The sequence below is a fragment of the Dermacentor variabilis genome, chromosome 2 (genome assembly GCF_050947875.1).
Source record: "Dermacentor variabilis isolate Ectoservices chromosome 2, ASM5094787v1, whole genome shotgun sequence".
Lineage (NCBI taxonomy): Eukaryota > Metazoa > Arthropoda > Arachnida > Ixodida > Ixodidae > Dermacentor > Dermacentor variabilis.
In genome coordinates this window covers 228787592-228813179 of record NC_134569.1, presented here as the reverse complement: position 1 = coordinate 228813179, position 25588 = coordinate 228787592, and the positions used below count along the sequence as shown (strand labels likewise).

Below are 25588 nucleotides of genomic sequence, written 5' to 3'. Positions count from 1 at the left end.
GTTTTTCAAGTCTCATGGATAAAGTGTTGCGGGGACAGCAAGAATTCGCTTTACCGTATCTAGACGACGTAGCGATATTCTCCGCATCCTGGTCTGAGCATATGACACACTTGCGGGCAGTGCTAACCCGCCTGCGCGAAGCAGGCTTGACAGTAAAGGCTCCTAAGTGCCAGTTAGCACAGGCCGAGGTTGTCTACCTCGGTCACGTGATTGGTCAGGGTCGTCGCCGCCCCTCTGAAATAAAAGTGGCCGCTGTGCGAGACTTTCCGCAACCGCGCACAAAGACCGATATTCGGTCGTTCTTAGGTGTCGCCGGCTACTATCAGAGGTACATCCCTAGGTACTCTGATATCGCGGCTCCCCTGACGGATGCTCTAAGAAAGACAGAGCCTCAAACAGTCGTCTGGGACGAGACAAAGGAAAGAGCTTTTAGCGCCCTAAAGAGTGCCCTAACAAGCCAGCCTGTGCTACGATCGCCAGACTATACAAAAGGGTTCATTGTTCAGTGCGATGCTAGTGAGCGAGGCATGGGCGTTGTACTGTGCCAACGGGAAAATGGAGAAGTAGAACACCCCGTCCTGTATGCTAGTCGTAAGCTGACCAGTCGTGAGCAGGCGTATAGCGCCACCGAGAAAGAGTGTGCATGTCTCGTGTGGGCCGTTCAGAAATTGTCATGCTATCTAGCCGGCTCGAGGTTTATCATTGAGACAGATCACTGCCCTCTCCAATGGCTGCAGACCATCTCTCCCAAAAATGGCCGCCTCCTGCGCTGGAGCCTCGCTTTACAACAATATTCCTTTGAGGTGCGTTACAAAAAGGGGAGTCTCAACGGTAACGCCGATGGCTTAAGTCGAAGCCCCTAACGTAGGAATCAGCCTCAAAATTGTTTGTTACTGATGTTTTTCTTCCTGAGGCAGGATTTTTTTTAACATATTGCTTTTGTTTAGTGTTTCAAAGTGATGATATGCTTTCTAGTGCAATTTTTCAATTTGTGGACGCGTTCTGAGTGATGCTAGACTACTGTAAGGAACTAGGCAGTGGTATAAAAAGGGGAAAGAGCCTGGCAGGGCTTAGTGAGGGTTGTGCCGTGCTTGCTGACTGAGCGGTTGAGTTTTCAGCGTAATTCTAACGCTTGCCGGGAACGAGAACAAAAATGTGAACTCTCCCGAAGTCACTTTGCAGTGTCCCGTGCGAACCTGAACGAGAGAACGAGGCCTTCTCTGTGCGCTGCGCTCAAGAAACGTCAAGGGACGCCCGACTTCGGTTATGAGCATCATCGAGCGACATCCCTCCGGACAGCGGATGCAGTCCCCTGTCCATCGGGATCTCCTTTCCCCGGCGGGGCGGTCTGTTGCGTTTCGCCTGCGACACGTGGTTTTGCCGGCGCGACGGCGGCGGGGCGGCGGACATTTTGGCCCGATCGTCGTCACCGCAACACTCATCGCCAGGTGTTTCCAGGCGCGTCTGCGGCGATGCGACCGCCTAGGGATTTCGTTCCAGTCATTGTGCCCGAAACAGGCGATGCCAAAGCAGGGACCATCTTCTCGTTACAGTCATTGTGTCCGACCGGCAGCGCCACGACAGTGTGCTGCGCAGCGCCACGACAGTATGCTGCGCAGCGCCACGACAGTGTGCTGCGCAGCGCCACGACCAGGTGCTACGAGATCGTGCGCAGCGCCACGACATGGTGCTACGGCATCGCTACGACAGTGTGCGTCACCATTAGCCCATTGTACATTCACGTGCTCATCTTTTGAGGGGTTCCTTCTTGCCCTCAACTGCGAGAGTATAAAAACAGCTGCCCCGGACGCCAGAGGAGGGCTCCGATTTCTTCCGTTGAGTGAAGTGCTCTCCCGTCTCTCTACTACGGTCAAACCTGACCGCCAACTCTTTGCGATGTTAAAATAAACAAGTTGTTTCGTTGTTACCTGTCGACTCATGCTTTGCCGGGACCTTCGGATGCTTGCAGTTGTACCCCAGGCCGCCAGGCCAACGCTACCCTTGGGGCTTGCGACCCAGGTACAACCACGGGCGTCAGCGCCGAGTTCCCAACAGATCGTACCAGCAGTCCGATCCAAATATCTGGTGGCAGCGGTGGGATCCCAAATACCACGAACACTTTTTCACCACCTTTCAAGCTTCCATGGCTACGAGATCCGTGAACGAAAATGGCTGTCTTTTTAAGCACAAAATCTTATCACTCATAGACGCCTACGTCCCAGTCATCTGCATCCGCGGGGATTCCACAAAGCCATGCTATTCTAACCCACTGCGTAAGCTATCACGAAAAAAGAAGCGCCTCTTCCGCAATGCGAAGAACTTCGGATCACCTGTGAAATGGGAAAAATACTTTGGCGTCATTCGCGAATACACTAGATTATTGCGGTAATCCAAAAGAAAATTCTAGAGTCACGATATTCTAGAAATATTGTGTGTTAACTCCAAGAAATTTTGGAATTTGCTAATGCCCAATAAGAACAGTTCCTATAACATATCCTTAAAAAGACAAGAGCGATATTACGAGCTATCAGACACAATGAATTCCTACTTCACCTCAGTTTTCACCCACGAGCCAGCGGATGAGAGCATTACTGTACCGAGCCTAAATTTTATTCCAATGCCACCCGTAACCATCACATCTGAGGAAATTTCAAAACTCATCGATAACCTCAAGCCGTCCACTTCACGCGGACTTGATAACGTTCCTGCTAAAATACTTAAAGGCGCGAGACATTTCACAAGCCAAATCTAGAAGCTCATCTTCGCCCAGTCCCTCAATACCAGTCAAATTCCGGACGACTGGAAATCAAGCAAGGTTAGTTGTGCGAATTTTTAAGAGCGGCGACTGTGCTGACCGCTGTAATTATCGTCCCATTTCATTAACACGCATGTCATGCAAGCTCTTCGAACATATACTCTACTCCCATATTGCGAATCACCTCGATCACAATTATTTCTTCTTTCCCAAACAGCATGGTTTCAGGGCCGGCTTCTAGTGCGAAACCCAACTTTTTGAATTTACAACTGATCTTCACCTTCATTTAGATTCTTCATTTCAAACAGACGTCATCTACTTAGTTTTTTCAAAAGCATTTGACCGCGTTCCTCACCAACGTCTATTGTGTAAACTTGCATGCTTATCACTCGACCCTCTTATCTTATCCTGGATTCAGTCGCTCGAAGCCATCCAGAACCGGGCAGCCTGCTTCATAACTTCCCAGTACTGAAGTTGGCACAGCGTTACTGACATAAAATTGTCTCTCGGAGTCGAACCCCTAGCACTCCAACGGAAACTTGCAATGCTCTGTCTTTTTCATGAATTATACTTTAACTTTCCTACACTGCGCGAGAACTTATTACATGCTCCGTTACGCTCATCTCACCGTTTGTTTAACTCCCTTAGCACACTGCGTATGTATGGTTCTTCCAACGCCTTCAGCAAATCATTCCTCCCCATCGCGATAGAAGAATGGAACAATCTTCCCGAGGTCGTGCTTTCAGAGTCAAATCCCTCCAAATTTAGGTACTTACTATCAGACCATTCGAACCCAAAATAGCCACTTTTCCTCACATTTCCTCTCCCAGCAATCCGACTTGCTTGTGTGATCGCCTATTTTTCCTTCTCTTCTTTTTTGCCACTTTTGTTTAGCGTTTTTTCACATTTACATGTACAGTTTTCTTTTAATTTATGGTACCCAGTTTGAGATATTTTCACTGTTCTGTTTATACCTGTTGTTTTCTACACAGCTTATTATTCATTTTTCTGTTACCTTTGCTTGCTTTTCTTTTTCTTTTTGAACTGGTGTATGGCACTTTCCCATCGCTGCCTGCCTTCCTTATGTAATGTCCCTGAAGGGACCCATAAGGGAATAAATGATGATGATGATGAGGAAAACACCCGCCGCGGTTCCTTAGTGGCTTTGGTGCTGCGCTGATAAGTACGAAGTCGCGGGATGAGATGTTGGCCAGGACGGCCGCGTTTCAATGGGGGTGAAATGCAAAAGCAACCTTCTACTAGGATTTAAGTGTGCGTGAAAGAAGCCCATGTGATTAAAATTAATGCGTAGTCCTCGTCTACGGAGTGCGTCATGACCAAATCGTAGTTTTGGTACGTTAAACCACATAAATAAATTTTGTTTAGGCGGGGAACAAGACAGTCTCGAACTCTCGCTTCCGCGCACACGTTCAGGCATACTTATAGTGTGCCTCTTTGTGCAAGATTATTTTCCATCTGTTTCCGCGAAAGACGAGTACAAATGTTTCGCATACGTGCAGAAAAAGCGGTACCATGTGCTTACTTACGCTTTTATAATTTGTGCGCATATTTTTTGCCCTTGATCGCTATCGAATCGAGACGGCCGAGGGCCCAACTTTCTAGCAGACGACACGCTCTACGCGTGCCGCACTGCCCGTTCCGCGCCGCCGAGCTTCGCCACTCAGCGCATGCGCCCATGGAAGCAAGCTGTGGGATTATTTACCCGCCGTGGTTGCTCAGTGGCTATGGTGTTGGGCTGCTGAGCACGAGGTCGCGGGATCGAATCCCGGCCACGGCGGCCGCATTTCGATGGGGCGAAATGCGAAAACTCCCGTGTGCTTAGATTTAGGTGCACGTTAAAGAACCCCAGGTGGTGAAAATTTCCGGAGTCCTCCACTACGGCGTGCCTCATAATCAGAAAGTGGTTTTGGCACGTAAAACCCCAATTATTATTATTATAGTGGGATTATTTCTACGTGCCTCGGCAGGCGGAGCTACGCAAGGAGAATAATTAACATGGAGGAAGGAAATAATAGAAAGGAGCAAGTCGCAACGCGATTGAAGCCGATGTGGCAGCCCAACACGTGGTAGAAACGTCAGAGCGCGCGGTAGATTTTAGTACTCCCAGTTGATTTCTTCTCTTTTTCGATACACGTTAGAAACAATTTGAAGCCCTTCGAATAAACAAGAACATGACTACCACTGCGGCACTTTCGCTTAATGCCGCACTCAAGTTTCTGGATTGTGGCATCGAATCGCGGTGTTGCGCTGTGCGTGTCTGTTCGGCGAGCCGCATCAGAGAGAAAGCCTCTCAAGCATGTCGAAAATTGAAGGCAAATGTAGCAGGCCTCTCCCGAAGGTGCGCGACTTTGCTACACTGCTGACCGCTTTTGCGGTAAGTATGCACTGCGGTTCGTGTTGCAGTATATTGCATAGTAATGTCTGTTGTCATTTTAGGAGCTAAGCACGCATATCCTTCAATTAAAAGGGAGGTTAAAAACTGTTTTGTAAACTGTCAGTTCTCGTGTGAGGGATAAAGCAAAATTTAATTTATGAGATGTAGTGCACCTTTCTATTTCGTTCGCCGATACATCCTATGTTTTACTCGCCGTGGTTGCTTAGTGGCTATGGTGTTGGGCTGCTAAGCACGAGATCGCAAGATCGAATCCCGACCACGGCGTTCGCATTTCGATCGGGGCGAAATGCGAGAACACCCGTGTACTTAGATTTAGGCGCACGTCGCACGTTATGGAACTCCGGGTGGCCCAAATTATTCCGGAGTACTCCGCTACGGCGTACCTCATAACGAGATCGTGGTTTTGGCACGTAAAACCCCGTAATTTTCTTTAATAAGATCGTATGAGTTTTATGACCTACCGCTTGTTCGTGTTCGCAGTACGCAGTGTTGGAAGCAGGGTCAGTGCTTGGGAACGTAGCGGAGACCGCATGATCCAGCCGTATATGGGTCTCAAACTGCAAAACCTGGAACAAGCGGTGTTTGCAGTTGATACTGCTTTTCTTGGGAGCAGATAAATTGACAAGGCACGGCGTTTCACGAGAAACCAGCATAGCACGTACGTAGCAAATGTAACCCACCATTTCTTGCGGTAATAGCCGGCGACATCAGTCGGCGTCATCTGAGGCAATGAGCTCCTCAGCGTTTCGCCTGCAAGGATGCCTCCGCTCCCGCAATGCGATCAACCGCATGCACGCCAACCCTCCTGCGTAAGATACCACTGATCCAGCGACAATGCAAATCAGTAATGAGCGCATAACAGGGCAACGTACACAGGCAAGGCCTCGGTCAAAAATGTGACGAACACATATCGCTTACTATCGCTCCCAACGGTCTGCTAACTTCGGCCGTAGTATGCCAATAGCCTAACTACGCTGACGTTGGATTGTGAACCTCTCACAACTCGCCCAAAGTGCGGAACACATGCCTTGCAGGAAACGACCGAAGCGAAACAAACATTCATAGAAAAACGTGACCAGAGATATAGGCATGGAAGCTGAGCAGCCGTGGAGGCCTCCATCTGAGCAACTAGCAGCTGCGGGCCGAGCCAGCACCGAATAAAAACTACCGGTAACCATATGTCGCGGCACATCTCGAAATTGTTGCGTTATCTCGACGCAACAGGTGACGTGTTGGGCCACCACTGTGGCTTCACGGAGCGTTCGCTTTCCAAGGCTGGTTGCGTGACGTAACGCTCCCTCCTATCTTGTCCTTCCTCCATGGTAATTATTGTGGGAGCAGAGTGGCGCATAGGCGCGGCATTATGTTCCAGCTCTGCAGTGAAGCCACTCCTCGCGCGTGCAGGAGGCAAACACGGCGGGGTGTTCCATTTTCTTTTTTGTCTACTGGTCGTGAGCTGCATGCGGCATTGTTCGCAAGTGCTGAGCAAGATTACACTTTTCAATGCAGGCTACGCTCGAACCAATGTCATAGCCGGAGGGTAGTAGTGTTCCAACCCGCTGAATTTTTTAGTTTGTATGTACATATATACACGCACATAATTAAACAGACGCACGAACGTTCCCTCGAAATAAAACCCTGACTACGCCTGTCGCTCGAACAGCTCAAAATTTCGCGTGCCAACGCGCATTACCTTGCAACAAAAAGCGATGCAATGTTTTTCAGCATGCATATGAAGTTTTCTCGCGGACGCCGGAAGGCAAGAAATGTGGCAAGAAATGTTTTAAAGAGTGTTTAGAGAAAACGTCACACACGTGTGGTGGACAATTATGTGAGCACATTTTGGCTGCCTAAACCAGATGAATAACGAGCGTGGCCAAGAGAACTATCTTGCCTGCAGTTATGTCAGTGACCGCTAAGGGAGCGTCATTTACGCTAACATCACTAACCGTCGTTCACAGCAGCTGCATCTTTTCGATATATGCGGTGGAGGCACGTAGGTTTATAAGCATTTTATACATAGCTTATTTTAACGATTCATACACCACGCAGATGAAGCAACTGCTTCGTAGCAACAAATCTGCAAGTGTAAAAAGATTCAAGATGCAGGAGTTCCTAGATCAAATTTATTTCGTACAAGGAAATGGATGACCAATGGCTGCTGGCAGCAAGGCAAGAGTGCTCGTTCATGGATTCTTGGGGGGCAGAATTCAATGTAACTGGAAAGGCTACAAACTATTAAGAGTAACAGCAGCTTATTTTTATTGCAGTAATCACACCAAGATGGGCAAGCTTGCGAAGTAATTATTCACACATTGCAGACTGTTATATGAGAACACATATTTCTTGATCGCTTCATAATGTTCAGGTCAATCTACTGTAACACAGCGCTTATCAAACATAAAGCCAGAATTTTACATTTCTCATGTCGACTAAGGCCAATTTAACAAGCAAGATGTTGCGGGTGGTAAATGGTGAAGCTAACACAGCTGTCTAATAAGTCGAAGCGTGCGAGGTTTTCGCTTAGTATGCAAAAATGAACTCTAGCACATCAATCAACGTTACATGAAAATTACAGCGCCTACAAAAAATAACATAACAACAGAAGATAGAAAAACCAGGGTGCAGCGGGCAAATTGTACCTGTAGAACTTACACTGCTTTGAACATACGGTTTGAGACCAGCATAGTCAGAACACTCGTACAAGCAACACAGCAAATTGGGCGAGTTGGTGAGTTAACATTCTTAGCGTATATGTGCAGCACGACACTGACATATCCTTCATTCTTCGTCCCGCGTCTTTGTCGCGCTGCACATGTACGCCAAAAATCGTTCATAAACTGAGCAACCTTGCATGCGAGGCGCACGCATCGCAGCGTTAGCACGGGTGTTACTCGGGATGAATGTTGCTTTAGTGTAAGCAAGGTGAACGCATCTCGCATATCCAGCCGGCCGGTCTCGGCCCATACGCAAGTCATACAAGTCGCCGGCGCACATCTGTCCGTTCGCACGGCACCGCGTGAGAAGCTTTGCCACCTTCCGTGCGGTTTGCGCAGTTTGATGCACTGCTTGTACTGGAACAAAAGTGTCACTATGATGTGTTTCGTATCACTTCACCAATGTCCTTGACTAAATCTCGTCGAATACCGTACTGCGACCCGCAGCCGACCCGACGCTCGACGGTCCGCTGATTGCAATGTCGATGGCACAGACGGAAACGACGAGTCGGCGTCGCGCGCGTAAAGTAGGCTTCGCAGCGGCGCAGTTGAACATTTGACGTCATTTCACGCCACCTAATAACGCTCGGCGAATAACTGTGCCAGCGGCGCCTAAAAAATTATGCGCAACTCTGCTCCCTGCGGGAGCATATACGGGTATATTAAGAGTAATCTGCGGCGAGCAGAAGGAAAGGAGAAAGCATGTACGAAGGCGTGAAGAGGAGCGGAGGGAGAGAGGAAAGGAATGAGCAAGACTATTCGGCATCCGCGCTGCACGGTTGGTCCCCAGCCACGGTGTCCTGAGCGAATGCGTTGCGCGTCGGCAGAGTAAAAAAAAAAAGGGGGGGGGGGTCACGTGTCAAAACCACGATCTCATTATGAGGCACGTCGTTTGGGCGCATTCCGGATTAATTTTGACCACCTGGGTTGCTTTAACGTACACCTTAATTTAACTATACAGGTGTGTTCGCATCTAGCTTCCATGGAAAGGCGGCCGCCGCGGCCTGGATTTGATCCCGCGACCTCGCGCTTAGGAGCGCAGCAACAAAGCCATAAGCAACCACGGCGGGCGGCACTGAAGTCGACAATCCTGTTTATCTTACAATGTGCGATGAGAGCCGCGCTCCACATAGAATATTCAAAACTTTCATTGTCGGCATAATCTGTGCAGGTCGGTGAACATTTCACTGCAAGTGAATAGTACTGCAGCAACGCCTGTTCTTCAAGTAGCTCTCCTTGGTAAGTTGTGAACACTTGCAGAAAAATAAATGTCGTAGATGACAGTGGCGTAACCAGAAAAGATTTTCGGCTAGGGTGATGGGGAACGATCTTAACCGGGGATGAGGAGGACGAGGAAAGAGGGGGTGGGTGGTGGCTGGGCAGGCTCCATACTAACATAAATTTCGGGGAAGGCGGTGCATGTGCCTGGTGTGCCACGCTCTCGCTACGCCACTGAAACATTAAGACCATTCTGGAAGATGATAAATTATGTAAGTAACGACACAAAGTTGTCAAAACGCCATGCTGAAGGTCATATTACAGAATCTGGTACCGTCGGCCTGGCTGAAAATGGAAACGGCTATAGCATATTTCTTAGCCTTTGATATATCGAGTTAATGCAGTTATCTTGTAACCTGCATAGCTCATAAACTCATTAGACGTGCCTGATGCCGAAATATTGCGTCTGATTTGGCGACAGAACATCCTCAACCACCTTCTGTCCTCAAAGAGAATTCAGTCATATCATCTGAAATTTAACCTTATTTTTGTAATTGATGACACACCCGCAAGTGCATCTTGACTCAGGTTATCGAACCGACGTTATGCAGACGTCTTGTTAAGTGGATCTTTAACTCGAACGTTTACTATGATTGTCTGCAGACAAAATGGCTCGTCTGGACGACCCACTTTTTTAGGAAGAAAACGCGGCCATCATTGCTCATGCACCCCTTGACAGCCGGGTGGACATATTCGTTGGGTTTCCAATATTCATAATGACATCCATAGCTTTGAGGTTCACTGCATCTGCAATCTAGGGGGCACTTCGCATTCAACTATCAAGAGACAAGTACATGTGTGTGTATCAGGGGCTCGCCCCATCATGTAGGTATTTGCATTGCGCGGCTCCGCTTGGAACAAGCGGACCAGGTGTAGCGATCAGCTGATTGGTGCCGCTACATTTTTGGTAGTAAACGGAGGTGAGACTGTCAATGTGATTGACGAAAGCCGCCCAGAAAGGCGCATGGGACACGCTGACAGTTATTTTGTACAGACGCCGTAAATATAGATGTCACGCGTTGGTTATTGGAAGAAGAAGACGACGACGAACCTGCTGCTAGCCTGTCTGAGTAGCTCTGCCTACATTTATCGTTATTTTCGTTATTTTTTGGTAATATTACTGGTCAGAACGGTTCAAGACGTCTGTCGACTCGAAAAGGTGCCTTCCGTATCGGAGACCGACGGGTGCTGCGCCACCCGCCGCCTCACAAGGTGCTAGAAGGAACCAAGCTGGCACCGACGAGCACCCCGCCATGACCTCCCAAGGGCTGACACCGGGTCAGAAAGGCTAGCTGGTTTGTACAAGCCAGCCTGACTGCAAGCGACAAGACACTGGGGAATCTGAAGACGAGTCAACCATCATCGAGAACAACATTGTGGCGAACCTTTCAGACCTAGACATGGACGAGGGTGGTTTCAGAATTGTGCGCCATCGTAAAGACAGGGCGGAGGGCATTCCAGTGTTAATTACTGCCGCATACGAGAGAGATGATTTAACGCAAGTAAATCCTATTGTCCCGTATTCTGAGATTGAAACGATTCTCGGTGGAGCACCAGTGAAGAGCCACTTCACAGCACAGGGAGCATTGCTCTTAGATGTAGAGGCAGAAGGACAAGCCAACGTCCTTCTAGAGACCAAAAATATCGGCGGCATACTCATATCTGCCCGTGTCCCACACAGTTATATTGTTACGTGAAGCTGAAGCCGAATACTATTTACAATTTATTTACAGGTAAGCTCACGGAGGCCAAAATGGCGACGCTATATCAAACCGGCACACACGTCGTCTTCGTCCTCCTCAGTGCAGCCACACTGTGGCAGCTGTTCCATAGCATCAACCCCGGCTCTAGAAGCACCGTCCCGGTGCTTAATCCGCGGTGAAAGGTGTGTGGTAGGGTTTTAGTCTTGCCACGTGAACGATGTCACCTGACGATGACGCTCACAGGTCGGCGGGGATGACTTCATATGTGACATCGGTCACTTGTCGTACCACACGATAAGGGCCAGTGTAGCGGGTGAGCTGGCGCGCGTGGTTGGCGTGTGCGATTGCGTCGCGGGCGTATTCAGTGGCGGAACCCGGACCGAGCGCAGCAAAGTGTCCAAGGGCAACACGGTTTCTCGGCCATATAGGAGATAGAACGGTGAATAGCAGGCGGTGTCGTGACGTGATGAATTATACGCGAACGTAATATACGGTAAGTGAGGATCCCAGTCGTGGTGGTCGGTCGCAACGTACTTGGAAAGCATGTCGGTGATGGTCTGGTTGAGCCGCTCCGTGAGGCCGTTGGTCTGGGGGTGGTAGGACGTGCTGAACTTGTGCTTTGTCGAGCAGGAGCGGAGGATGTCCTCGACGACTGCCGACAGAAAGCTGCGGCCACGGTCAGTGAGTAATGGGCGCGGAGCACCGTGCACTAAAATGATGTCATAGAGCAGAAAGTCAGCAACGTCAGTAGCGCAACTTGTAGGGAGGGCTCTGGTGATTGCGTACCGCGTAGCATAATCGGTAGCGACGGCGACCCATTTATTTCCGGAGCCCGAGAGAGGAAATGGTCCAAGAAGGTCTAGACCAACACGGAAAAAGGGTTCGGGTGGGATGTAGATCGGCTGGAGACGTCCAGCTGGAGGTGTGGAGGGCTTCTTCCGGCGCTGACAGCGCTCACAAGTGGCAACACAGCGCCGCACGGAGCGGGCGAGACCCGGCCAAAAGAATCGACGGCGTACACGGTCGTATGTGCGCGAGACGCCCAAGTGTCCAGCCAAGGGAGCATCGTGAAGTTGCTGGAGGACAGTCGAACGCAGGTGCGATGGAATGACGAGCAGAAGGTCAAGGCCGTGTGGATCGAGATTGCGGCGGTATAATGTCCCCTCCTTAAGGAGAAACATCCGGAAAGAGGCGTCGCCAGGAGTTGACTCCAAACGGTCGATGAGGGTGCGTAATGAAGGATCGCGCCGTTGCTCGTTGCCGATTTGAAGCAACTGGGACACAGAGAAAACGCATGCGATGGCGTCCGCATCAGCCGGTTTGTCGACGGGGTAGCGGGACAAACAATTGGCATCCTGGTGCAAGCGTTCCGTCTTATATACCACGGAGAAGGTATATTCTTGCAGGCGTAACGCCCAGCGAGCGAGTCGTCCCGTGTGGTCCTTGTGCGAGTCTAGCCAGCAGAGAGCGTGGTGATCAGTGATGACACAGAAGGGGCGTCCGTACAAGTATGGACGAAATTTCGCAACAGCCCACACAAGAGCGAGGCACTCGTGCCCTGTGATTGAATAATTGCGCTCGGCGGGTGATAGAAGTCGGCTGGCGTAGGCTATAACGCGATCATGTCCACGCTGGCGCTGTGCTAACACTGCTCCTATGCCGTGACCAATGGCATCAGTTCGACCTTCCGTTGAGGCAGACGGGTCAAAGTGGGCCAAAATTGGAGGCGTGGTAAGGAGACTAGTAAGCTGCGAGAAAGATGCGGCATGGTCAAAACCCCAAGAAAAAGGGGCGTCTTTCTTCAAGAGGCCGGTAAGGGGACGTGCGATGGTCGCAAAATCCTTCACAAAGCGTCGGAAATAAGAGCGCAGCCTTACGAAACTACGAACGTCCTTGGTAGACTTCGGAACAGGAAAGTTCGTAACGGCGCGAATTTCGTCCGGATCGGGTCGCACGCCTCTGGCGTCTACGAGGTGTCCAAGGACAGCGATTTGGCGGCGAGCGAAATGACATTTTGACGAGTTCAACTGGAGACCGGTGCGGCGGAACACGTCAAGAATCGCTAAAAGGCGGTCTAGATGCGTGTCGAATGTGGGCGAATAAACAATGACAACAGCACAGCACAAACAGGTGGACCACTTGAACCCATGAAGCAAAGAGTCCATCATTCGTTCGAAGGTGGCGGGCGCGTTACAGAGACCGAAAGGCATCACCTTGAACTGATAAAGGCCGTCAGGGGTAACAAATGCAGTCTTCTCTCGGTCCATGTCATCGACGGATATCTGCCAGTAGCCGGACCGTAAGTCGATAGAAGGAAAATAGGTGGCACCGTACAGGCAGTCTAGAGCGTCATCAATACGTGGCAAAGTGTACACGTCCTTCTTTGTGATTTTGTTCAGGTGGGGATAATCTACACAAAAGCGCCGCGTTCCATCTTTCTTTCTGACAGGTACAACGGGAGATGCCCAGGGACTACAGGAAGGCTCGATAAGGTCCTTTGCAAGCTTCTTTGTGACTTCCTGTTGGATAACAGCTCGTTCCGACGCAGAAACACGGTATGGACGTCGGTGAATAGGGTTCGCATCGCCAGTATTTATGCGATGGGTCACGACGGACGTTTGACCTAAGGTTCTATTGTCAAAGTAAAAAATGTCGCGATAGCCTTCAAGAACGCGGCAAAGAGCTTCAGCTTAAGCAGGTGTAAGGTCAGAGGAGACCGTCTTCTTAATGTCGACGTCAGTACCGTGCGATGACGTCACGGTATGGGCTGAGCTGTAACGATCTTCCACTGTGAATGGCTTGACTTCATCATCCTGCAAAGCGCGAATTATAGCCAAGGAGATCCCCTGACGCAGAACTGGCGCGGTTAGCGCGAAATTGACAAGCGGAAGGCAGGTGCGATTGCCAGTAATTTTCAGCACAGTGTGCGGCACGGCAACACCATGTGTAACCATAACGGCCGGAATTGGTGCGGCCACGTAATTGCCGTCAGGTACAGCTGGAGAGGACAACAAGTCGATGTGTGTCACAGAGTGAGGTGGTAGGCGAATAAAATCTATGCAGCTCAGATGGCCTGGAGGTGGGTCCACAGGGTCGGCAAGGAGAGGCAAGTCAAGGCGAAGTGAGCCGGCCGAACAGTCAATGAGGGCAGAATGATGGGCAAGAAAATCCAGACCGAGAATGAGTTCGTGAGGGCAATGCTCGATGACGGTGAAGAGAACGACGGTGTGTCTCTCAGAAATGGCGAGTCGGGCAGAACACATGCCAACAATAGCGACAGTCCCTCCGTCGGGGACTTGTACAACCCGGTTCGGGGCAGGCGTCAGAACTTTCTTGAGCCGACGGCGAAGAGCAGCACTCATAATGGACACATGCGCCCCGGTGTCAATCAACGCGCACACAGGAACATTGTCGACGAGAACGTCCAAACGATTCTTGTTCGTGGGTAAGGTGAAGCGAGGATTTCGTGGCAATGTCGTCAATGGAGCTTCACCTCCAGAAGCTGCACTGTCTAGTTTTCATGTCGGGGGTCACGCGAGTAGGTCGGAGAAGGAGCATGGCGTGACGGGGGCGAGCGAGATTGACGACGGGAGGGAGAAGGCGAGCGGGAGTAGCGGGGTCGTGTCAAAGGTGTCGCAGGGTCAGATGATGGAGCGGGCATTGAAGAGGCGAAGGAAAAGGATGCGCTAGAGGGGCGAGGGGGGTAATCAGGATAGTAGCGCGTCGAAGTCCAGCGGCTGCGGCAGTGGCGAGCGACATGTCCAATGCGTCGGCAGTTAGGACAAATTGGCTTGTCGTCCATGGTTCGTCATTCGGAGGGGTTGCGCTGTCCATAAGAGGAGTAAGAAGAGCGCGGTGGGGACGTGCGTGGAGATAAAGGTTCCGAGTGTACGGAACGAATGGATTGCATGCCGACGTTGGACAACTCTTGACGGACGACGGCCGGGGTCAAGGCGATTGTCTCCGGAGAATGATCAGGTAACGGGAATGAAGGGGCCGCCGGTTGTGACGATTCGACCTCACGACGAATGATACGGGTCAAGTTATCACATCGCGACGGCCGGTGGAAGAGGTCGTCACAGGATCACGTAGCAGCTGTGTTGGGAAGTCGCGTGATGTGCTGGGATACCCGGCGGCTTTTAGCATGCTCGAGACTGCGGCACTCCTTGAGGATGGTATCGATGCTGGTGACGTTCGTAAACACCGGTAAATTGAAGGCGTCATCAGCAATGCCTTTGAGGACGTGATTAACCTTATCGTCCTCAGTCATGTTCGGGTCAGCCTTGGCACAAAGGGCCAACACGTCGAGAATGTACGACACGTAGGACTTGGTCGGCGTCTGTAAACGTGTCGCAAGGGCTTTCTTGGCGTTGACTTGTCGACCAAACGGATTGCCAAAATGGTCGCGTTGCTTGTCTTTGAAGAGATTCCAGCTCGAGATCTCCTTTTCGCGATTCTGGAACCACGCCAATGGAGCTCCGTCGAGGTAGAAAAGTACGTTGGCAAGCATAATAGCCGGATCCCACCTGTGACTGGTGCTTACACGTTCGTATAAGCGGAGCCAGTCGTCAACATCAGGGCTGGCGACTCCGCTGAAAACACCAGGATCACGAGGTGGGGAAACGGCGACGTAGGTCGGGGCTGCAGGCGGAGACGCTTGCGTAGATGACGTGCCGCCAGCAGGAGCCGAAGTTGCATTGTCGCCGTTGCGACCGCTGCGAAGCTCTATGACGGGTACGGGGAACGTCCACCTCCACCAAATTAATGTTACGTGAAGCTGAAGCCGAATACTATTTACAGTGTATTTACAAGTAGGCTCACGGAGGCCAAAATGGCGACGCTATATCAAACCGGCACACACGTCGTCTTCGTCCTGCTCAGTGCAGCCACACTGTGGCGGCTGTTCCGTAGCAATGTGAAAAACACGTGCATTGTTAGAGGAGTCTCTAAATGGTACTCGGATGAAGAGCTGCTCACCTACCTGAGACTTCAGGGAGTATTCCATGCAAGAAGAATCATCCGTCGGGTCCAAACCTCGTCATCTGAATGGGTGTCAAGGCGCACTAACTGGGTGGTTCTCACATTTGCTCCAAATTCTGAACGCCCGGAGAAGATCAACCTTGGTTTCACCAGACACGAGCTTGTCGACTACGTGGAGACACCACCACGCTGTTTTAAGTGTCAGCGCTTGGGAGATATCGCTAAGTAATGTCGTGGGGAACAGAGGTGCAAGCGCTGTGGGGGACCTCATGACTTTGAGACGTGTGCAAGTAAAGACAACTTTGTGTCTGCAAATTGCGGCGATGACCATCCTGCTAGCTGCGGTCGATGTCCTGCGCGTACAGCTGCTCAGCGAAGAAATAAGTTGTTTGTCCAAAGAGTGCAAGCGCACCATCGAACACGAAGAAGACGTCCAGAACGCCACAACTAACTGGTGCGGAAAAGAGTACCCATCTCATTTCCCGCGTCTCACACCGATAAACGAAGTTAATGCGCCAACGCGAACGGTCGGAGCCGCTGAGAAACCTCTTCGAAAAGAGTCCGAAAAACGCACCTATGCGGCCGCAGTAAACTGACCTCAAGTACCACTTGGAAACAGTCAGCAGGAAAACTGCCAGCATGTGATACGCGCTTTGTTCACGGCACTACATTCCCACGTCGCGAAGATGCCTGCTAGTTCAACGAAGGATATGCTGGAAGCAGTGCTGGCTCTTGAGTCAGTAATGCTGTGCTCTACGTCCACATACCCTCAGGAGCATAATGGCAATTTCTCGCCCACTTGGCCCATTGCGTCGTCCAAAAGTGCCCTTAATAATGCATTGGAACTGCGCCGGTATTCTACAGCGTCTTTCTGAACTCAGCCTTTTCCTTCGAGACATACCTATACCAATTCTAGCCCTCTCGGAAGCCGGTCTCCCAAATGGAAGGACGATCCCAGGGTACATCAGACATAGAAATCCGAGTATACCGTCATTTGCAAATGGAAGTGCGATGATATACATCAGGCGAGAAATACCTCACGTCACCTTACCAGTGCAAGGCCTTTGTTCTACCTTCTTGGAAGTCGCCGCTGTGCAAGCGTGCCTAGGAAAACGAAAACTCAGTGTGGTGTCGGTGTATATAAGTCCGCGCAGGGAGGTCTCCATGGAGGCGTTTATAAAGGACCTTTGCATTCGTTGCCCCTCTCCTAGAATAATCTGTGGCGACTTTAACGCACATAATTCGCTTTGGGGAGATAAGACTGCAGATTCCCGAGGCAAGGAACTTGTCGCAGCCGCGGATGCTGCTTACTTATGTATCGCGAACGATGGCACACCAACTTTCTTCAGACCACCAGATTCATGGAGTGCCATAGACCTCGTGATCCATTCTACAGACCTTGTCGTATCGTCAACAACGGCCCCAGACAGGATGGGCAGTGACCACTTTCCGATCTTCACCAACATCACCGGATTTCACACTGCTGGGCGACAATTCTGTGCTGTGACACGCTGAGACAAATACAGAGAAGCGTTGGATGAATCCCCTGGTGAGCTGTTCGCAGATATGCTGCGGAGAAAAAGAGCGGCTACTTCAATGTTGAAAGTGCCAGATCATTTCCCTACTCCTGATTTGAAACTAAAGAACCTCTGCGCAGCGCGTAGGAGAGCGGAGCGAAAGCTAATGAGAAAAACGGGAAATCCATCTGAGAAAACTGAATACAACAAAATAAACGCTGTCATCCGTCATCACGCAAAAATGTTAAGACGAGTTCAATGGGCTGCTTTCTGTGAGTGTTTATCGGCGTTTACTCCCATGGCAAGGATATAGGGAGTAATGAATAGCCTATCCGGAAAGATTCGCCTACACAGGCCATTCGAAGCACTTGCTTTAAAGCAAGGAAAAGATTTGCAAACCGTTGGAGAAGATTTTGCAGACGTATACACATCTGGCAGATCAGCAGGAGTATCGAACCCTCTGTTGTATGAAGCATTCCATACCATGGATACGCCGTTCACCTTTCGTGAGTTGGATTTGGCGCTTAGCAAATTAAGAAGACGCTGTGCTGTGGGCCCCGATTTTATCAGCAATCAGATGCTGGCAAACCTGCCATACGAACGAAAACGAGCCCTTCTGGACATATTTAATTACGTCTGGAGCACTGGAGCGATCCCAGAAGCGTGGAAGACAGCATGGGTGGTGCCAGTGCTCATGTCCGGAAAGGATCCTGCAAACCTCACCTCATATCGGCCAGAATCGCTAACATCATGCGTATCCAAGTTGATGGAAAGCCTAATATGTACGACGTTAACATGGTATCTTGAGCAAGGAAATAGACTGCCATCATGTATGACCGGATTTCGTCCACGGTTGAGTGCCCAGGACAGTGACTTGGATCTACTTAGCCATATCGAGCACCATCGCGTAGACGGCCTTTGCACACTCGCCATCTTTACGGACGTTGCCAAGGCATACGACTGTGTGCTTCATACAGGCATTATCAACGGACTCCGAGCCATGGACGTCTCGGGAAATGCTCTTCGATTCGTCCATGAATTTCTCAGTGATCGATGTGTCCAAGTTAAGCTCGGAAGTATAATGAGTCATAAGCGACGAATTTGCCTCGGCGTCCCACAAGGAAGTGTCCTATCTCCCTTGCTTTTTAACGTTGCCATGGCCAGCCTGCCAGATGCCCTAAAGGTAGGTCGGACGGCAGTTAAAATGTCCATCTACGCAGATGACATCTGCATTTGGATCTTAGGGTACCAACACAAACGTTTGGCCCGGATAGCCCAGGCCGCAATCCTCAGCAGCGCCACCCTTTTAAGTCATTGGCCCTTCACCAACAATGCAGCGTGATTGACGCAGCGGAAGCTTTCTGCAGGAGGATTGCTGGCGAAACTAGTTCCGCTGGAACATCGACGCTCCACCACTCACCGATTGCACGCGACCCCCGCATGGATAGTCCTTTCTCCATGGACGAGCTCGAAGCTGCACTGGCCTTGTGCAAGCGTTCATCTTCACCAGGACCCGACGGTATAACCTACCGTGCCCTATGTAATCTTGGCGAAGAAGCTCGAAAAGTGCTCCTGCTCTTGTTCAACAGCTCCTGGCAGACAGGTACGGTTCCCCAGGAATGGAGGACCAGTGGCCTGATTCCCCTGCTCAAGCCTGGCAAGTCACCTGTAGGCATTGCATCATACCGACCAATTGCGCTTGCCAGTTGCATCGAAAAACGAATGGAGAGGATCGTACTAGCACGGCTAGAATGGTACCTCGAACATTACCAGGTATATCCAGATGCAGTGGCCGGATTCAGGCGTGGCCGTTCTTCCATAGACAACGTTATCGACTTGGTGACGTACGTCGAACATCAGAAGTCCCGCAAAAGAGTATCTCCTGCCCTGTTTCTGGATGTTAAAGGAGCGTACGATAACGTAACGCACGAAGCGATTTTCAACGCGTTAGAGGCAGTAGGACTCTGTGGCAAAGTCTATTTCTGGATAAGTAGCTATCTACATAAGAGATCCTTTTTCGTACTTACCGAGGATGGCCCGACCTCGCAGCATTACAGTAACCGTGGGGTGCCTCAGGGCGGAGTACTCAGCCCAACGCACTTCAGTCTAACACTCATTGGACTCACCGACATCCTGCCAGGCCCCGTTAGGCTCTCCATCTATGCCGACGACATTTGCATTTGGACGTAGGCTGTGACGCGACTGCAGCTTCGCGCGCGGCTTCAAAAGTCAGCCACTTTAACATCATCCTACCTTCGAGAACAGGGACTTCATATATCACACGAAAAGTGCGCAGCGGTTGCATTTACCAGCAAATCAATGTCTTCATACGTGATATCCGTCGACAGACACATGATCTCGTACAGCACGAGTCACAGATTTTTGGGGTTTCTCCTGGAGCCCTCAGTTCATGATATCAGTTCCTTGCAGGAAAGACCTGGGGAGTACCAATACACTCTATGCTGCAACTGTACAGGGTTCTCTTTATTGGATTCCTCCGGTACAGCCTACCGGTAATGTCCAACACCTGCAGAACTAACCTGAATATAATTCAAAGCATCCAAGCCCAAGCCCTCAAGATATGTCTCGGTCTACCGCGGAGTGCGTCAACGACTGAGGTTATTGCAGTCGCTCAAGATTTCACTATTAAAACGCACATTATCATTGAAACAATGCGTGTGCACATACGACACTTCGCCCGGACCCCTACCCACCACCTAGCAAGTCTCCCAGTAGATAGGCCCCACACGACATTCAGTGCGACTGTCTTCGCGCACCGTGCCTCTTTCAGGTCAGGTTACACACCTGCGGCAAGGCCTTCCATTCCTCCATGGTGTATGCGCCGTACTCAAGTGAACCTTACAATCTCAGGACTTCAGAAAAAGTCGGACTTGCCATCATCAGCGCTCAAGCAACTAACTTTACTTCTCTTGTACGAGAAATATAGCGACTGCACACACGTCTACACTGATGGATCAACTACATGAACCAGTTCCGGCGGCGCTCTAGTTATACCAGCAATGAGAATAGCCAAGCGTTTCAAGACTTCCCACGTCACTACGTCTACAGCTGCAGAGCTTGCGCCTCTCCGCGACGCGCTTCAAGTGATAAATGCTGGAAGTCCTAGAAAATGGGCAGTCTTTTGCGATTCAAGGCCGGCCTTGCAATGTGTGTAGTCGTTTCTCCGTCATGGAACTCACGATCAGCTCACGTGCGAAATCGCGGAACTTGTCCATCACCTAATAGAAAAAGGCCATGATATCTCTTTTCAGTGGATACCAGGTCATTGCGGTATCATTGGAAATGATGGCGCCGATAAGGCAGCTCGGACGTCAAACCAAGAAGACTGCTGCGTCCCCATTCCTGTCTCAAGGACCGACGCCGCGAGGCAACTTGGCATTCTAGCACGCACGATTTCCTTGGCGGAGTGGAACACCGCACATACAAGGCGCACAAGACTGCACAGACTAAACCCGTCACTTCAACTCAAACCTCCAGCGGGTCTACACCGACGTGAAGCGTCTCTTCTGTGTCGGTTATGGCTTGGAGTTGCTTTCACGAATGCTTACTCAGCACTAATTGGAATGGCTGATACTCCTGCATGTGATGTTTGCGGATGCGAGGAGAACATTGACCACTTATTGTGCCATTGTCCTCAATTTCAAGCACAAAGACAGTCTTTGTCCAACACATTGAGGAAACTTGATGATTGTCTTCTGAGTGAACAGACCATATTAGAGCACCGACCCGACCGATCATCGGCTCAGAAGGCAGTGAAGGCACTTTTGTGTTTTGTCAGAACTTCTGGTTTGCTCGAGTGACTTTAACTGAAGTGCTGTCCGTACACGTATCTACACATTCTCTCTCCCTTCTTTCTCTTCCCCTTCTCCCATCCCCCAGTGTAGGGTAGCCAACCAGACTATTGACTGGTTAGCATCCCTGCCTTCCTGAATTCTACCCTCTCTCTCTCTCTCCACTATCGATCGCCACTTATCGACGCTTGGCCTATCTTTATCAGCAGAAAAATCTGCCTTCATGCTTTTCCCGGGAGTGAGACGCAAGTCAACACGTCTGACGCTGAATATCAGAGGGCATTCAATTCTTCGTGCCACTCATGTTCGATTCCTGGGCGTCACCATCGACGACAAGCTACTATTGCGTGGTGCGGTCGAATGTGTTGTGGCTGCATCAGTGCAAAGAGTCAACGCACTTCGTCGATTTGCAGGTGTACGTTGGGGAAACAATCCTATATCCCTGCTTAAACTGAACGCTGCACTGATAACAAGCCGCATTCTCTATCAGCTTCCTCTGATATCACCGTCATCGAGTCAATTCGAGCGCTTGGAGGCAGTGCACAGAAAGGGACTTCGCTTGGCGATCAGAGTTCCAACAGCGGCTTCAAACAAGAAAGTCACTAATGAGGCAGAGTCTCTTCCACTCCGCCTTTTGGCATCTCAGGCCTTGCTGACGCAGCTATTAAGGGTGGGCGAGTCACGCGCAGGCACGGTGCTTCTCCGGCGGCTAAGAGCAAGAACTCGCTCACATTTCCATGCGGCGCTGAACACCTTCCGATTTTTACGATTGGAATGGCCTAAACGAAGTCGCCTTGACCCGCCATGGTGTTTTTCGGACGTTACCTGCAGCCTCAATGTACCCCGCCTACCGACGAAACGCACCATTTCAACTGCCGAAGCAAAGTTTATTGTGCTGCAACGCTTGAGCACTGTGTTTCAAAGCCATCTACAAGTATACACAGACGGTACGGTGTGCGCACAGATAGCTGTGCAGCGGCATTCTGCATACCATCCTTTGATGTGCCCTGGTCTGGCCGACTGGATCGCGTAGTTTCCTCTAAAACAGTAGAAAGCGCCGCAATCACCGCGGCTTTGCGGAAACTACGAGCCTTTTCTGCACGAGATGTCGTGGTGCTGACGGATTCCAAGTCAGCATTACAGAGATTACATCGGGGCCTACCTCTAGAGAAATTTACAAGGCAGTCCCTGGCACTGATTGACGACCTAACGAGCAAAGGATTTAACATAAGGTTTCAGTGGATTCTATCCCACGCAGGAATTGACGGAAACGAGGAAGCTGACGACCTTGCACGCCTAGCGCTGACATCTGTCTCAAAAGTGAAAGCCCCAAAAGCTTTTCAAAACCCTGGGGGTGCAATCCGCCTTCACTTTAGAGAGATGCACAAGAATCCACACGAATCCTGTGTGACTCATGGATTTACACGCGAACAAGCGACTCTTTTATACCGCATCAGGACCTACTCCGCGTACACCCCAGCTTGGTTAATCAAGACTGGGCTTCGCGCTTCCCCACTCTTTGTTTTCTGTGGTGACATTGGCGAAATCGAACATTTCATTTGGCTATGCCCGCAGTTTCACACAGAAAGAAAAGCGATGGTCGACAACCTACAAAAGAGCGGTCTTAGGCATTGACCTTTGAAGACGTTGTTTTCCCCGGAGGGCCCGCGGCATTCAGGAAGAGAGCGCAACGACTCCTGATAGCCTTCCTGCGAGACACCGGGCTCATCGACACCTGGTGACACACCCCTGATGTCAACTCGAAGGAGGATCAGGAGGAACAATTGCCGGCTATGTATGCCAGGCTAACCCCGCCTGCTTCAACATCACCACCACCACCAGGATCCACCAAAAGCCAGGACAACGCTCCGACGTTTACTCCATGCGGGTGGTAAAGGCGTGCCTGAACTTTGGGGAAGCCATCACTGACAACTGCCACGCATGTGAGCCCAAATGTGTGCTCTGCGGGGACGCACACACAACCGAAGCTCGCCAGTGCGGGAGGAAACTCAAGAAGGCGAAACCCATTAGCAACTGCAGAAGCGGCTGGAATGACGGCAGCACAGACAGTGGGCATGGGCCCGAAGAGAAGCTGGCGAAGCCTGGATGCGGAGGCGTCGACTTCGAGATCGAGGAGCAGAGCGTGGTCTACCTCTCCCTCCAGGTCGAGATCCCGATTGATCTCGGCGCCGAGAATGGTCCTGAAGCAAGGCGAAGACCACAAGGGGAAGAAGACAAGGGAATTATAAAAGAGAAGAAACTGCCGGCCAGCACGGTAAGCTGTACAGCGCAGCTCTTTCCTTCCGATGCTCCCACTGCTCCTAAAACCTGCCCATCATCTTCACATAATCAACATAGACTGGACAACTATCACAAATGCAAGGATCTCGCGAGCATGGTCAAGATAGCCAGGGCTCAGAGTGCCAACCTTTAGAGACGCTTGATGGAGCTAGAGAAGAACCAGATGTAGTCGAAGGTCTTAACAATGAAGCCTCCACAGCGAAATTACCTTGTAACGCCCGCATCTGCTACGATGCCAGGGGGCAGTCAGAGCAAGAACAAAGAAGGAAAAAATGAGGGTAGTGGGGCTTAAGTTCTAGTATCAGTTATGCAGCATACGTGTCAGTCGTTTTGTCGGTTTTGTCGGTGACCCGGACGTGATAAGAACACGCAACTTTCTGACCTCAACTTTCTGAACACACACCGACTTGAGAAATGTATTCAGTGTGGTCACCGGAGCGGTGTTGCAACAATATATTGGCTCTAAATCGCACCCTTGGGTTACTTCTCTCAGAATTTGCAACCGCCGAGGCACGCTACCGTATCTTCGGTCGCGAACTGTTTGCCATCTATACCAGCGTTCTACACTTGCGCCACTTACTGGAAGGGCGCGAGTTCGACACGTGATGTGTGACAATAAACCTCGGACCTATTTATTCAGCACGAACTCCTCAAAGTACGTCACGCGGGAAATGCGGCATCTCGCATAAATCTCCCAGTTCACCACGGATAAGCGGCATGTCAAGGGAGCCGCAACACAGCAGCCGATGCCCTCTCCCGTGTTGCGGCGATCGGCTCCATTTCCGCTGTCGACTGGCACGCGATGTTCGAGGCACAGCCCGCCGACCCTGAACTACAACGTTACGGCAACGGTCCCTCCTCTCTTTGCCTCAAATTTGTTCTCCACCCATCCGCGCCATGTTATTGTGGCGCGATATGTCGGGGCCTCTTCCGCGCCCTGTCATTCCGGGAACATTCCGGCGGGCCATTTCCCACTCTCTGCATGACACTGCTCATCCTGTCACACGAATCGCTCAACACCTCGGCTCGCAGCGCTATGTATCGACTCGCGTCAATGCAGATGTTCGCGTATGGGCACGTTCCTGTATAGCGTGTCAAACAAGGTGACCCACGCCAACGGCTCCTTCCCCCTGACCAGCGCTTTGACCATGTTCAAACAGGCATAGTTAGTCCGTTTCCTCTTTCGCACGGCTACCGTTACATTTGGACTATAGTGGACTGTTTCTCGTGGTGGCCCGAGGCGGTGCTTATAGCCGACGTCACCGCAGAGATAGCGACATGTGCTTTCGTTTCTTCCAGCATTTCATGTTTTGCATGCCGAGCCATTGTAGCAACAGACCGAGGACGGCAGTTTGAATCTGTGCTATTTGCTGCATTTACCCGCATTCTGAGTGCGGAGCACTACCGCACTACAGCTTACCATCCGTCTGCTAACGGCATGGTTGAGTGTGTTCAGTGATAGGATCATGACGGCCCTCAAAGCATGCCGTGATCGTGAGCACTTGACTGATGACTTGTTGGTAATGCTTGGCCTTCGGGCTGTCCTCCGCCTCGACCTTCGGTGCGCTGCGGCCACCCTTGTTTACGGCGCCCTCTAAGCTACTCTAAGTTTTCCCCGCGGCCTTTTCTCCACAGAAAAGACAACTACGCAACATCAACCCTATATTCAACACCTCCACGACTACTTCCGCGACCTGCAACCCATCCAGCCTAGGCGAGCCAATGAACACACATAATGGAACACCCGGAACTCGCGATCACTACACATGTTTTTAACACATTTACGCGGCCTTTACAACGAAGTGACCTGTATACCGAAGTATTTCGGAGGTCTGAATCTCTTCACTATACGCGCTGTTGACTGTAAATACATTCAAAACTCCCGGCAGCTCCAAACGGGAAGTCGCGGCGCTAGCAGTAAGCGGCATATAGAGTTCCTGACGTTATAGCAGCGAACAGAGCAGAGACTTGCTATGCTACAGCAGAAGTTCGACGACCGAAATAACAAGTTGAAGACCGCATTCCAGCAGACGCAACAGCAGACTAAACAGGTAGCACAACAAGCTGCACAAGAATGCAATATCTTCCGACTACAAATCCGGAATGAAC

General features: G+C 50.7%; 1 protein-coding gene across 4 annotated transcripts in view; it reads left to right on the top strand.

The window, feature by feature from the left end:
- The window catches only part of LOC142573145 (uncharacterized), a 123338-nt gene that overhangs the window by 61939 nt on the left and 35811 nt on the right, over window positions 1-25588 (top strand). For all 4 annotated transcript variants that reach the window (XM_075682691.1, XM_075682693.1, XM_075682690.1 and 1 more), the window contains one exon: window positions 9060-9127. In XM_075682691.1, coding sequence (XP_075538806.1) covers window positions 9060-9127 — 68 coding nt within the window. The remainder of the gene's footprint in view (window positions 1-9059; window positions 9128-25588) is intronic.